The sequence below is a fragment of the Neolamprologus brichardi genome, chromosome 3, assembly GCF_056152115.1.
Source record: "Neolamprologus brichardi isolate AB-2024 chromosome 3, ASM5615211v1, whole genome shotgun sequence".
In the NCBI taxonomy this organism is placed as follows: domain Eukaryota; kingdom Metazoa; phylum Chordata; class Actinopteri; order Cichliformes; family Cichlidae; genus Neolamprologus; species Neolamprologus brichardi.
This window is the reverse complement of record NC_142106.1, coordinates 44,852,090-44,866,334: the sequence shown is the minus strand read 5'-3', so window position 1 is coordinate 44,866,334 and position 14,245 is coordinate 44,852,090. Positions and strand designations below refer to the sequence as shown.

The window sequence follows — 14,245 nt, the reverse complement described above, 5'->3', positions numbered from 1 at the left end:
GGACTCTCCATTTACATGCACAAATTGGAGTCTATTAGATAGATATGATACAAACCACTGCAGTGCAATACCTGTAATACCTACAGCATGTTCTAATCGCTCTAATAGGATATTATGGTCAACAGTATCAAATGCTGCACTAAGGTCAAGAAGGACAAGCACAGAGATGAGTCCACTGTCAGAGGCCATAAGAAGATCATTTGTAACCTTCACTAAAGCTGTTTCTGTGCTGTGATGAACTCTGAAACCTGACTGAAACTCTTCAAATAAACCATTCCTCTGCAGATGATCTGTTAGCTGTTTGACAACTACTCTTTCAAGGATTTTTGATATGAAAGGAAGGTTGGAGATTGGCCTATAATTAGCTAAGACTGCTGGGTCTAGAGATGGCTTTTTGAGTAAAGGTTTAACTGCAGCCACCTTGAAGGCCTGTGGTACATAGCCGATTATTAGAGATAGGTTGATCATATATAATACTCACTGTTGGTTTCACATAGCTGTAGGCTTCAAGCGTGTGTGTGTGTGTGTGTGTGGGGGGGGGGGGGTTTCAGTCGGTTTTGTATCTTTCGATTCACTATTTTTCTTCTTTGCATGCAAGCTCTGTCCTAAGAGGTCTTTCTGGTCCATCATGAGTTTTGGTTTGCCCTCATGGATGAGGTGTTAGGACAGAGGCCTTTTACCAGGACTCCAGTCCTAATGACCTACATCCAGGAAGACACTTCAGCTGCCCAGTTCAGCTGTGGGCAACCAAGTCCAAGCTCACAAAGAGCAGGAAGATGAGGGCCAGCTGGGGCCAAGAGCAGAAAGAAGGACAGGGATGATAAATTTTTTTGAAATGATAAGAGAGGCACCAGATTATTGGTAATTAACTTATCATTAAAGTCCAGGATTAACCTGAGTGTCCCAATATGTACAGGCACTTTTAATCAGGCCTGATATTTGGCTGAGTATGAAGTCTCGAGCAGTGCTGCTGAATCTGCAGGACCAAAAAGATGAAGGAGGTGCCACAACTGAGACCCTTGGTTTGCGTTTCCAGCTACTGAGTGGAGCATCATACAGGGTGGTCTCCACAAGGTGTTCAGGGATGCTCTTTTCCATTGTCCACTGCATCATGTATCACTTGGGTTTGCAGGGCTGATGTAATTAATGGCTGCCATGTCACTAAAATGTATTCAGAACGATGCAAGACCAAAGTGGTGCAAACAAGCCTGTTAATAAAGATATGACACGTGACATTCTAGCACTTCAAAAAAGCACTATTAAAGAATACCTGCCTGTTCACAACAATTGTGGTCCAGGGGTACCTCCTCCAGGGCAGACACCTCAGCAAATAGCTGGTCCTGCCAGAGAGCACCACTGACGGCCTCCAAACCAGTCTCCCCCTCATCTTGCACATCATCCTTGGGCTCATCCCCCGGGGCCACAATGTCGCCAACACCGAGGCAGATGTTATGCAGAACAGCACATGCTGCTATGAGCTGAAACAGATATTTCATTCTGTAAATAAAGTGTTTATACATGCACATACACTAAAAACAATGACGATGTATTCTAATGACTTACATATGGTACAAAGGTGTGGTGCACCTCCAGTGCTCGGAGGAAGATGGCATGGAACCTCGTCTTCATCATTCCAAAAGCATGCTCTATAATAGACCGTGCCCTGGAATGATGAGAGTTGAAGCGCTGGGCACCCACACCTTGGACTGGCCTCTTGTAGGGAGTGATGAGAGGGAGTGGATGTTGGAGACATGGGTACCCTCCATCTGTGAGAATGAAATGCACTGGAGGAGGGTAAATGGCCTGCCAGTACAATGGGCTGTTGTGGAGCACCCTGGAGTCATGCACTGACCCCGACCAGCCCACATATGTACTGATGAAGCGGTCCTGATGGTCACAAATCGCCTGCTGGAGTATGGATGGGAACAATTTCCTGTTCCTGTAGCACTGACCAGTCAGGGCCTCTGGGAGGCTTGATGCGGACATGGCAGCAGTCAATTGCACCAGCAGCTTTCAAAAAGGCTATGTGTCTTGCCAGCCCTGCAAACCTATGAGACATGGCATCTAGATCTTCAGGGGTCCGAGGGAGGTGGATGACCTGATGGAGAATGGCCACCACCTCCTCTGTGACCCTGTGGACAATGCGGTGAACAGTGGAACGAGGTATTGCAAAAAGCAACACTGAAGGATGCTCTGCTGGCCAGCCAGACAAGAAACATAAGGACCTCAATTGTGGCACCCCAGCCATATCTCCGATCCTGGTTAAGTAGATTCAGCAGCACTTTCAGAGACATCCTGCTCAGGCAAAAATCAGGCATAGTGTTTTCAATATTAAAAAACTTGTCCAGGACTTGGACACTCAGGTGAATCCTGCAGTACAGTAGTCTGGTCTGGTGAAGGAAATTATGGAAAATAATAAACATTCTTTTATTTTTGTCATCATTATGAATGTTACTGTTGTTGTTCTTTACAGAAATGATTTTACATGTGAAAACATTATTGCACTTGAGTAAAATGTACTGAAATGTGCTGGTTCACTGTAAGGTATAAAAGAGCAAATACTCCTATAGTAAAATCAAATCTACAGTGGTAAATATCGGAGTTTTAAGCTAGTAAACAAATACACACGTCAAATATATGAATCAAAAAAAAAATGACGACATGTATTTTTCAATGTACGTGAAAGTGGTTATCTCTTAGTCGCAAAAAAATCACTCGTCTGTGATGAGTGATTTGTTGTAGCCCTTCTATTACAACAAAGATGAGACAAGCGAGAAGGTTGTCTGAATCCATTTCACCGATCGGGAGAAATGGTAATGCCGGGAACAGCTGGTGACGCAAATCTGAAGGTTAGACCGTCCAATTTCACAAGCCTCGCACTTCCGGCCTTCTCAGTCTTCAGAGGATGTGGCCCAAGTAGACCACAAAGGCTGGGTCCTCTGAAAGATGCAGACCCTGAATTGGGACACAGCTAGTGTTTACACTGCAGTCTGCCTTTGTGACATATATTAGTACCCTCACTGACACACAAAACAAAAGAACGAATACACTACACACTGACTACACAAGACAACACAACACACTATCTATACACTCCCAACATGCTAAAAACCACAAATCTCTAACATCTAAAAACTCTTTCTCTCTCTGGCTCTCGCTGCTGTCCAAAACGTTCCCCTCTACCTAAACAACCAAATCCTACATTTTGCTATTTTTTTTATTGGTCAACATGGTACATTAAGGACTTGGCACTAAGTCACGATAGCGAATATGGGTGTTTGGTGGGCAAATTAATAAACAGAATCCTAAACAACAACTTTTTAAAAATGTAGTCAGTTCTGTGTTAATGAATTTCACTTACCAAGGCTGAAGAGAAGTAAACCTGTTACAAATGCGACGTTCCTCATTCTGCACACAAATGACACCTATAAATAAAAAATAAATCTTTCCAAGTTAACGTCATTAATTACTTTTTCTATGCCACTAACATGTCTGTTACACTCCATTCCTACAAGAATGCTCAAAACCTCTTATCGTTATTTACTGCTTTAATTTTAAATATCTCTTTCAAGACAGAATGGAGGAATGGTTCATTTGAATATTTTTATTCTGAGTTTTAGAGTGAATCAGAAACAGCAGTGAAGGTTAGTAATGACCTTGTTATGGCCTCTGCCAGGTGGCTCATCTTTGTGCTTGTCCCGTTGGACATCAGTCCAGTATCCAGTACTACTGATCGCAATATTTCATTACAAAGACTAGAACACACTTCATTGGTTTGAATAATTTGAATATCTGATATATTCCAATTTCTGCTTGTAAATGGGGAGTCACACAAAAGGTTCATCTTTTTAATGTCTTTAAAACAAAATCAGCACAGAGCACATTTGACATCAATTTTGTTTGATTTGAAGAAGGTGGGAGCAGGGCACTTCACTCACGTCTGTTAGACCTGTTTTATTTGACCCACACAAAATGTGGAAATTGGAAACAGCTAAAAAACAAAAAAAAAACAAAAAAAAAACATGCCTGGAGCAATCCACTTATCAAATACATTGAAAGATTGTGTGCCAGTAAAGGTTCCCAAGGTTGTGCAGTCTGAAGCCGCATATAGATAGCTTCTTATTTGAAGCAGCAGCTTATAGGCAGACTGTGTACTTGTGCACCAGCACCTTTGCTGTGGCTATCACCCTGGTACAGACCGGAGAATATAATCTGAGGCTGTGCAACTGCCACGCGACATCTCACACTTATAGACAGGTTAAATAACAACAGGAAGTCCACCAAAAGATACAGCGGCTTGCTGTATGTGGCTGTGACTCAGGCAGCTGAAGACCTGATTCAAGATATAGATAGAAATACCGCACTGGTGTGAATGTTACCACAGAGTAAATGCAATAATGGACAGGTGAGGTCATATGCAAAAAATAGATAATGTCTTACAAAAGCAAAAATGTTACACACCGGATAAAAGGTCAATAAACACAGAAATCTCAATAGGAGTTTAATCTAAAAGATTAATGGTTTATTCCTGAGCTGCAGTTACATTTATGGTGGAAAATAAATAATGGATGAAAAATAATGACTCTAGGGAAAAAAGAAACAATTAACCTATTCTGGTCCCCAAACAGACTTTTTGTGTCTTTTACCACTATCTTAGATATGTTTTAATTGCTGTGACCACTAGAGGGTGATATCTGTACAACTAGTAACTATATAAGTTGTAATTAAAGAGCAATTCCTGGGGCTGGAAAATGAAACCAAATAGTAAAGAGCTAAAAACTCCTCTTAAATATGGCTCTAAAAGGAGTAATTTCCCCAAGACTCCCTCATCCATTTAGACATTCTTAAGGCTTAAAATGATGGACTTGGTCACTTTGATTGACAGGTCTGTGAGTGTAGGCAGCTCTGGCTTCTAGCTGACTGCTAGGCCTCACGTGACAGTACTAAACCCGACATGTCCATGATGTTCATCTTGTTGGAACATTTTTAATATAATTATCCAATAAATAATATACTATAAAAAAAGTTGCCATCCCATTGGTTTCTGTATTTTAACGCCTGAGCGTTTGCATTCTGTGGGTCACCACGTTGGGGTTTTAGCATCTGAGGTGAGAAAGCACTGTGTGCTATTTCTCACATAACGTTAGCTGGCTCTGTTAACTAGCTGCATTCATATACTGTGACTGTGTATTGCACTGACACAAACGTCATGGATATGCATCCGCAGCTATATTATTTATCAGATAATTATATTGAAAATGTTCCGACAAATGATATGAATCTCCAATAAACATTGCATACATCATTTCCTGGATTGTTATACTTTTATTATTATTATTATTAATTTTTGACCTTGAAATCACTGTGTTGCAGCATCAGAAAAGTTGTCCAAACTCAAAAAACACTCATTACACCAGCGTTACACCTGCTCTGTCATAGCATACTGAAGACATGTGGTTCTGCTGAGAAACAAATTTTTTTTTATTCAGAAAAAAACCCCAAACAAGACAACAACAGACAAACAAGAGACAGATATTTGATGTGACAGACCTCACGATCTCTTTGCTCAGACCACACCGCGTTATTGTTTCCTGTTGCTCATGATGTATATCTCGCTCTCTCTCTTGACTGCTGCAAACCTCCATCTAACTCTCAGCTTAAGAAACACTTGACAGTCTTTAATGTCCTGACTTATGTCCTTCAACATCAAAATTAATAAAGACAACAATATCATGTTCGTCATATTTATTACAAGCTTAACTTTTAATCACAATACAGAAGCGATCTTATTTTTTTGGGACAGCGACAATGTATCAACGCTATCTTAAAAAGTTGGTTGTGTTCAGGCTGTCTGGTCACATGGATAACACGAGTTTCTTATTTCTCCCCTGATGCATGCCTCCTGGTTTTAATTGTTCCATGCAGATGAAGTGTTACATCCTGATGATCATCTAAATCAAGAGCTGAGTCATAAGAGTCAAACACGATTTCCCTTTATGAGATGCAACTAAACAGCAGAGCTTAAATGCTCTCAGAAGAGAGCATTTAAGCTCATCATCTAATCCTCCTGGTGCCCTCACTGTCCTTTTACGCTAGCTTTCTGTTGATTGGCTGCCCTTCATAAACAGTAGATTTTGACGACTTTTGTCCTCGCAACCAGACCTGTGTAGGTGAGATTAGTTATATCTGTGACATCAAACTGATGCATTTATCTCTGAACAGTCAGCCATCTGTACTTATGACTCACGGGGGTTATTCGTACATAAGACGACCTCATTATCTGAAACTTTGGCCACCTTCAATATGAACATACACAAATGTACCAGTATATGTGAGACAGATGGTAAGGAGATTTATGAAAGGTCTTCTTTAAAGATAAGCATTAATTTATTTCAAATGTCTGTGTTTGCTATGCTGTGTTAAGATTCTTATTTCCACCTAAATGATAAAAATGATGTGCCCAGTTTATTACTTACTACAGCCATTATCACATTAATACTTTGAATACTTTGTTGAATGTATATATAAATGTTGCTAAAAAAAATCTGAGCACGTAGGTCAGACAAATAGGACCGCTTCTGTTTATGTATTTAAGGCAGAATATCTGAGAAGAAGTTTGCAGTAGAGCAGTTTGAGTTCTTCACCAAACTGAACTGCCTGGGCTGAAACAAACAAAAGAGACATAAATTCTTTGGATAATAAAGAAAAAAAATTAGCAAAAGAAGAGAAGAATAATGAATAAAATCAGTGATTTGTAGGTATTTCAGTTCCAGGACTTACAGAAGCTGCAGAGAAGTAAATCTCGTACATGAAGTTTGAAGATCGCCACAGTGTGTGAAACAGTGGCTGCTTGTTATGCTTGATTTCTCAGAGAAGTCGTGTGTGTGAAATTAGGATATTACAAATTCAGCTTGCTGTTTGCTTAATTAGTAGAAATATCTTTTTAGTTTAAAAAAGAATATATATTTCATTTGACCTTTTATCTTATTACCTTAGAATAATACTTTAGAATAAAAATGTATACAAATTAATATTATTATATATTATTATAATAATATACATGCAAATAGAAACTGAATTTTCAGATAGTGCTAAAAAAAAGGTATTTTCTCAGTTACAGTTACAACTAGAAAGTTGTGAAAATGGCCCAAAATTGGGTTGCTCTTTCTTACTTTTTGATAGATAAAGCTTGAAAAGTGTAAATAATATTATCATTATTGTGTTATACAGTTATAATATAATAAAATATAATATAATCATATGTTATATATTATAATCCTTGAGATATTCATGTTCATCCGTTCAGTTCATCAGATTTTAATACTCAAAAAACAGGACTGAATATATGCGTGTGTATGTGTCAAATCCCTCACAGAGATCAGTGTGACAGCTTTCACTCTGTGCTGATGTTCCTGTTGTTTTTCAAGTGTTTCGTAGAAGCATACACCACATTTGTGTCCATCTCACTCTGTGGTACAGGCCTTCTGACTTTAGCTTTGGGATGGAAATTCAGTGCTGCATAGTTCATGTCATCAGAGTCCACATTCTGTAAATGAAAATGTTCAAAGTCACTAATCCTGCACATTACTTGTTAACCTCTTAACATCCAGAAGGTCACAGGGAACCCATTTAGTGTTGGGGTCCAGCTACTGAACTTTCATCATTAAAATGAAAGAGCTTTTGACAGAAAAACTGCAATGCCAAAATGAATATGTGAGACTTAATTTGGATGTTAGCATCCTGTAATTCCTTAAAATGTGCATATTCAAGCGTGGTATGGTCAGGCACGGCCTCCAACTGTTACCCTAAATGGGTTCAAGGCAGTTTAATATCTTGCTTGGTGAGAATAAATCTTAAATAGATTACCTCACTCTGTTGTGGATTCTGTCCATCATCTTGAGCTAAATGACAGGAACAATCCATCTGTCAGTAATTTGCTTTTGCATTTGCAATTTAAATGAAATCAAATCATATAAATACCTGAGTGAAATTTCCTGAGTTGGACAGCCAGACCAATGATGACCAGTAGAAGGAGAACAATTAAACTGCTCAGGATCACAGGCATCACATTTGTTAATCCATCAAACACATCTACAAAATGGACAATTTAAATAAAACTTTGTGTAATAAACTGCCTGTGACTGTAAAAAGTCATGCAAAATGACAAGATTTAAATGACAGAAAACATAAATACACTCTTACCTTGCACCTTTAAATATGTTCCACTTGAAATTACCGTCTTTTCATCTTTGTACTCTCCACAGAAATACAAGCCAGAGTCAGATGAATCCAGGTGTTTGATCTTGAGAAACAGCACAGAGGTGTTGGACGTCATGTTAAATTTGCCAGCTTGAAAACCATCTTGGAGAGAAGCATTTCCTTCAGCACTGACCAAAGATGAGATTCTGCTCACGTTGGGTCTGTTGGTCATTTTGAACCAGGATATGTGACCAGGATGTCTGCTAAAGTTGGAGCACTCCAGTGTTACTTCTTCACCAGGCTGAACCTCCACAGCATAAAACTGTGTGACTATGGAAGAGATCCAACCTGAACCAAACAACAAAATAAACTTCAAACTCCACCAAAACCAAACAACCAAACAATACCTATGAACTACACTGTCCATTCAGTGTCTCAAGATTCAGTTCTCTTGGATTACTCAACAAAAAGTAATTTTCGTACGAGGAAAAAAAGTGATAGGTCTACTTACTGAAGGTGTAGAGTAAAACTGCAATCCACTTAAATTTCAGCATTGTGTGTATGACCACTGCAATGTTGCTAACTGAACTGTGCTCCAGTAAAAGTGATCTCTACATAAAGAGGCGGGCTGCTCTTTTATATGTACCGTTCCTCAGCCTGACGGTGCCACCAGATTTAGGAAAATGGTGCAAACCTACAGCTTTAGGAAGAACAGAATATCAGTATTTTATTGTTTGACAGCATTTCAGATAATGCTGGTTAATAGGATATATTTAATAGATGACGTATTTTAAAATACAGTCTTAGTCTTACAGTCTCAAGTTTAAAACACATCCACAAAAGCAGTCAGTCTGTATCATTTTGATATATTAGATATTTGTTGTCTTTACCATTAGATGTTTTAAATAAGACTTTGCGCTAGTGGTTACGCAGCTCTTTGAAAAGGTTTAACTCTACATTTTTCTGCTCAGTATCAGACGTGTCAGTAATAATACGTGACAAAAATTCCTAATATCAAGCACTATTGGCCCCATTCTAAATAAAATATTAATAGTACAATCAAGTATCTTTTTTCATCATGCATGATTATATTATGTTAGCAAGGCTTAGTAGGTTCAAGTGCATCTCAGTGTGGAGCCTTTAGCTAGTGTGGGTTTGAAACGTACAGCCTGTGGAGGAGTAAACCCTTTGATATGAGGCTGTGCAAGTGTCACCCTGCTACAGCAGAGGGTAGTGATGTGAGTTTGTGTGAATAACAGCGTGAGTTTGATTTACCACGAAGATGTGTCCTGATCTAGATTTGTTTAGCATGCAGCAACACAAATGCTCTTCGAGTGAACCGACTGAATCAGTCCTGAATAAATTAGCAACTTAGTGAAGACCTCAATTGTCAGGTCAGCTGGTGCACTCATCGTTTACTTTTTCGAATCAACAGGTCCTTTTTGTCCAGTCTGACAAAATTTGGGCAAAAATGTATTTAATCAGCTTTAACTTGGAATGATTGTTGGTACTAAACTCACTCATCTAAAAATTATGAAACTGCTTATCATTGTTAATCTTTGCATAGCGGTGATTAGAGCTCACTCAGAATGATGTGACCAATATAAAACATTTGGCGTCTGGGTCTGTCTGAGGGATTTATTTCCTCCTCTTGATGCTTTTTTTTTTGCTGCTTCTCTTTTAAAGTCCTTTCAGAGACGCAGAGATCCAACCAGGTAGCTCATTTAATGATGGAAGTGATGTTTCAGTCACAACACATGTCGGTTCTTCAGCATTAGTTAATGTTTGTGTTTTGACACATCATAGCAGTTTCTCTAGCAGACAGATTACCTATAAACTATGTTCACACATTCAGATGATGCATTCAGTCCACTGCATTGTGTTAAATAAATAATTTTATTGGAAATGAAAAAAAAAATACACTTCAAACATGCAGTATGAAAAATGTCTCAACATAATAAAATAACATAATATTAACCTTTTTGTGCTGACTGTCAAGTCTACTTCATATAACAACAGAAGCTGACCCAGAGTGCTTTAAACACAGATTTGCATCACAGGTCTCCAAACAGGCATTTTCACAATGAAACTGAAAGGCGTGTTTTGTTGTCTTAACTCTGGAAAGTAAAAGTCACAGAGATTCAGTTGTCATTAAAATGTCTTCAGATTTGGCAAACTGATGATCTCATCAGTCATGACAGACCAGCCTCCCCTACATAAGCGGCCTTTAGAAGTTGGAAGTATTGGTACCACTATTGTTTCATTAGGAATAAGACGCATTGGAAAATTCTCATTGTTTAACATAAATGACAGAATGTTACATAAATGTTATATGAATTAGCTTATATACAAAACTGTAACGTTTGTGCACTACTACAACCCTGGTCCATAGCAACGAATGCCACCCTTGGAAGCCATCGCTAGATCCTCTTGTTTCAGGAAAACCAGGGCCACAGGTGTCCTCACGTCAGCGCCTCACGTCAATCAGGTCCCAAACCTTCAGACTCACTAACTGGCCCATGTGTGGATTACCTCTGGCAAAGTAGATCTGGGCCACAAAAGGGCCGTCATTTTTTGCAGTATGTGGGCCATGTGTAAGTTGTGTGCAGCCACGGGCCAGTTGCAGACACACTGCTGGACCTGTGCTGGCCCAGAACAGTTTCAGCTCTGGCCCCAGATGTCAGCCTAATGTGTACCTTAATCAAGCCATCTAATAACAACATGTGCTGGAACATAATAGTGCAAAAGTAACATGACGAAACTTTATTCAGATAGTGAATGAACTGATACTTATATAGCGCTTTTCTACTCTCATGGATTACTCATAGTGCTCAATACAACATGCCACATTCACCCAATCACACACTTTCTCTAAACTGAGTGTTTCCTAACTACATTCATACACATTCACACTCTTGACATGCAGACTGGAGGAGCTAGAGATCGAACCACTAACCTTCCGATTAGTAGGTGACCTCCTCCTGAGCTACAGCCACCCAGTAGTAAACATGAGTAAACCCTCACTAGGTTTTGGATAAAGTGTACACTCATGCATAAACCCTTGCATTTGAAACTTCGGCTACCATAGCAGTATAGTATTGCAACATGGCATTTGGGTCTTCTAATTAAAATAGGAAAATAGGAACATAAATAGGTCATTGCCAGACCTGGCCCACATCTTTTTGACATACACCCTCCATGACACCAGACAGTCAGAAGTGTCAGCTTGATGCCAGATCTGGGCTAGACCTGTTTTTTATGGGCCTGGGCCACATACACCAAACCACAATCGGGCCAGATATGGCATGCCATCACATAGACAGTGCCACCTATGCCAGGCCTGGCCCATATCTGGATGACATACCACTTACCAAAAATAACTGTACACCATCTGTGAATGTGCTATTGGGTTAGTTTATCATTTTGGTACAATGTAAATAGATCTAACTGTAGTCTTCATCAAGTACCTATCTGAAATCTCCAGAGTTTTACAGCCATAGCAGTGATAACGGGGATGAGAACAACAGTCACAACAACCAGTTTCAGTTTCATTTGGCATGCTGAATTTAGCACATCAGACTTACAATTATCTCCTCCCAATCTGCCAGTCAGCAAGAGTTTGTGGGTCACATTCATAATGCAACTTTGTCTTTTGATTCTTCCAACACTGAAGACATAGCTCAAACCAAAGTTGTGGTAACATCTGCAAAGTCAGTTCATTTTTATTTTGGAGCTATGTTTTAACCATGACAAACAAAACATGAATGTCAGCTGATGGCGATTCAGAACTATGTGTCGTGGTTCTGGGTCATTTGACCGACCATTTTGAGAGCGGGTTTTTGGGATTTATTTGTGTTGTAATGTAATTTCTGGTTTATGTTCTCTTGTTTGTTGGGTCCATTTTGTTACTTTTGTCTTTGTGTCTCCCTCTCTTGTAGTCTCTGTTTGTGTCTGTATCGCTCCTCGCACTTCTGTGTGTCTTGGACACACATTTCTTTTCCTTTTTCTGTTCACATTTCCCTCCTTGTGTTTCATTCCATCTTTCTCCTTCCGTCATATGCATTCATGTCTCCCTCTCCCACAGTGTCTCGTCTCCCTTAACTGTTTCCTTGTCTCCCTCTTTGTGTCTCCTCCCTTTGTCTCCCCAGTCTGTCTTGTTTCCATGTGCGTTTCTTCCTCCTGGCCCCAGAGTCTGAACCAAAAGTTTGGTGCACAAACCTGTGGTCGGGGCTGTGCAGAGCTTGCAGAAGGCTCTGGATGCTGCGGCTGGAGCTCGCGTTGAGGGCTTAGCCGTCTATTCCTGGGAACCGGAATGGTTGGAGGAACTGGCCAAACCCCATCCATTACCACCCGAGAAACAGGTACGGGTGCAGGGAAAGGTTCAGGTCTTGGCCACTCTCACCCTAGGAGCAGGGTCAGGCGCAGGCGTGGGAGCTAGCTGGGCACCAGCTACCCCCACCCAAGGAACAGATACGAGTGCAGGAATGGACTAAGTGTCAGCTGCCTTTGCCCTGGGAACCGGTGTGGGTAGAGGAGCCTGCTGGACACCGGCCACCCTCATGCAAGGAACTGGTACAGGCCTGGCCTCAACCTAGGAGCAGGCAACAATGGACACCAGCTGCCCCCACCTGAAGAACTTGTATGGATGCGGGGACACACTGGGCCCTAGCTGCTCTAAGAGCCAGGACAGGGACCGGCTGGGCCCTGGCCACCATCACCTGAAGAACTGGAATGTGTACAAGGTGGCCCAAGCTGCTCTGCAAGCAGGAATGCAAACAGGAACAGGAGCAGGGACTGGCTGGGCCCTAGCCACACTCACCCAGGTGCACCCACAATGGGTCCAGTGGAAGGCAGGGTCCAAGTCACACTGCCAGCAGGAACAGGCTGAGGGACATGTCTTGATGCATGCTCAGTCATCCAGGTAAGTAAATCCATAAAAGTTGATTCCATTCATCTGGACATATTGTTTTCAATGGGAGAAACGTTTCATCACTGATCCAAGTGACTTCTTCTGTCTGAGCTGACTGCAGGTTTCCCCAGACTTATAAACACAACATTTGCACAATGACTCAAACTAGCACCACTGAATGAACAATGGGCTGTAAGGTCAGTTCCTTGATCATTAATATGCAAATTGTCATGGCCACTGATCAATGGCCGTGAGCACCATCCACAGAGAGTTGGGAAATGGCTGCATTTTAAGATGGGGAATAATGTACCCTTAGGCCGCCTCCTCGATTCAGAGATGGTTTTGCCCTTTTCACGTAAATGGCCTCCTTGACTCCGCGCTCAAACCAGCATTCCTCCCTGTCCAGGATGTTACATCCTCACCATTGAAAGAGTGTCCACTGGCCTGTAGGTGTAAATAGACTGGCCTGAGTCCTGGCCTGACGAGTTAGCTCTTCAAACGTGTTTACCATTGAAACCGCTGAGAGGCTGAGAGACAGGTTCTGAGATAAACACAGGATGACAGAAATGATCAGTTTCAGAAACATAATGGTCTGTAATTAGAGTCTCAGAGGGCAGAATAGTTTTTATGGAAGCAGGATGAATACGACCAGTCTTCTGACAGCCCAGCACGGGCTAGTCATTAACCCTTTTGCAGAGTGAACAGGAGTTTTTGACTTTCACTCACCACAGGAAACTACTTTAAATTGTTCTTCCTGTGCTACTTCTGTCTCATTGGTGAGTGTGGTGCGTGTTAACCTCACCTTTGTGTTTCAGGGGCGGGACCTTTCCTGGGTTTCCACCCTCTACATCCACACACTTTGAGGTAACAAGTTCACCAATTGAAAATCTTATTTCCAGGAATTTCTTCAGTCTATACTGGATTGTTGAACTAACTGCTTTCATGAAGCTGGTTCTTGTTGCTTGAATGTTTGCTCAGTATTTGCCCCGTGAATTATTCACCCTTTTTTTCTCTTCTGCACAGAAATCTTAGAGTTTTGTTTGAGACAGAAAGACAAAGATTGATGAAAGAAAGTCTTACAGAGAAAATGATTTGTGGTTTATTGCTGTGCTGTAAATAAACTTTTATTGAGTTGCA

At 40.7% G+C, this 14,245-nt stretch overlaps 1 protein-coding gene across 2 annotated transcripts; it reads right to left on the bottom strand.

Annotated features, from left to right (window-relative positions):
- Positions 1-7,393: 7,393 nt before the first annotated feature.
- On the bottom strand, positions 7,394-8,753 carry LOC102790316 (uncharacterized). 2 transcript variants are annotated; one of them, XM_006802627.2, is made up of 5 exons: positions 8,711-8,753; positions 8,203-8,547; positions 7,981-8,091; positions 7,867-7,901; positions 7,394-7,546 (listed from the first exon to the last, which is right to left on the bottom strand). In XM_006802627.2, the coding sequence occupies exons 1-5, from the start codon at positions 8,751-8,753 to the stop codon at positions 7,394-7,396; spliced, it is 687 nt and encodes a 228-aa protein (XP_006802690.2). The 2 variants fall into 2 exon arrangements, with proteins under 2 accessions (XP_006802690.2, XP_087695540.1); XM_087839414.1 differs by lacking the exon at positions 8,711-8,753 and having other exon boundaries at positions 8,203-8,626.
- Between the last annotated feature and the right edge of the window lie 5,492 nt (positions 8,754-14,245).

Excerpts from the sequence above, each read along its gene's own strand:
- LOC102790316 (XM_087839414.1), bottom strand. The coding sequence starts at position 8,626 with ATGGACAGTGTAGTTCATAGGTATTGTTTGGTTGTTTGGTTTTGGTGG. Across the intron at positions 8,092-8,202 it reads AACATATTTAAAGGTGCAAG|ATGTGTTTGATGGATTAACA; the intron begins GTAAGAGTGTAT and ends TCCATTTTGTAG. Across the intron at positions 7,902-7,980 it reads ACTCAGGAAATTTCACTCAG|CTCAAGATGATGGACAGAAT; the intron begins GTATTTATATGA and ends CCTGTCATTTAG.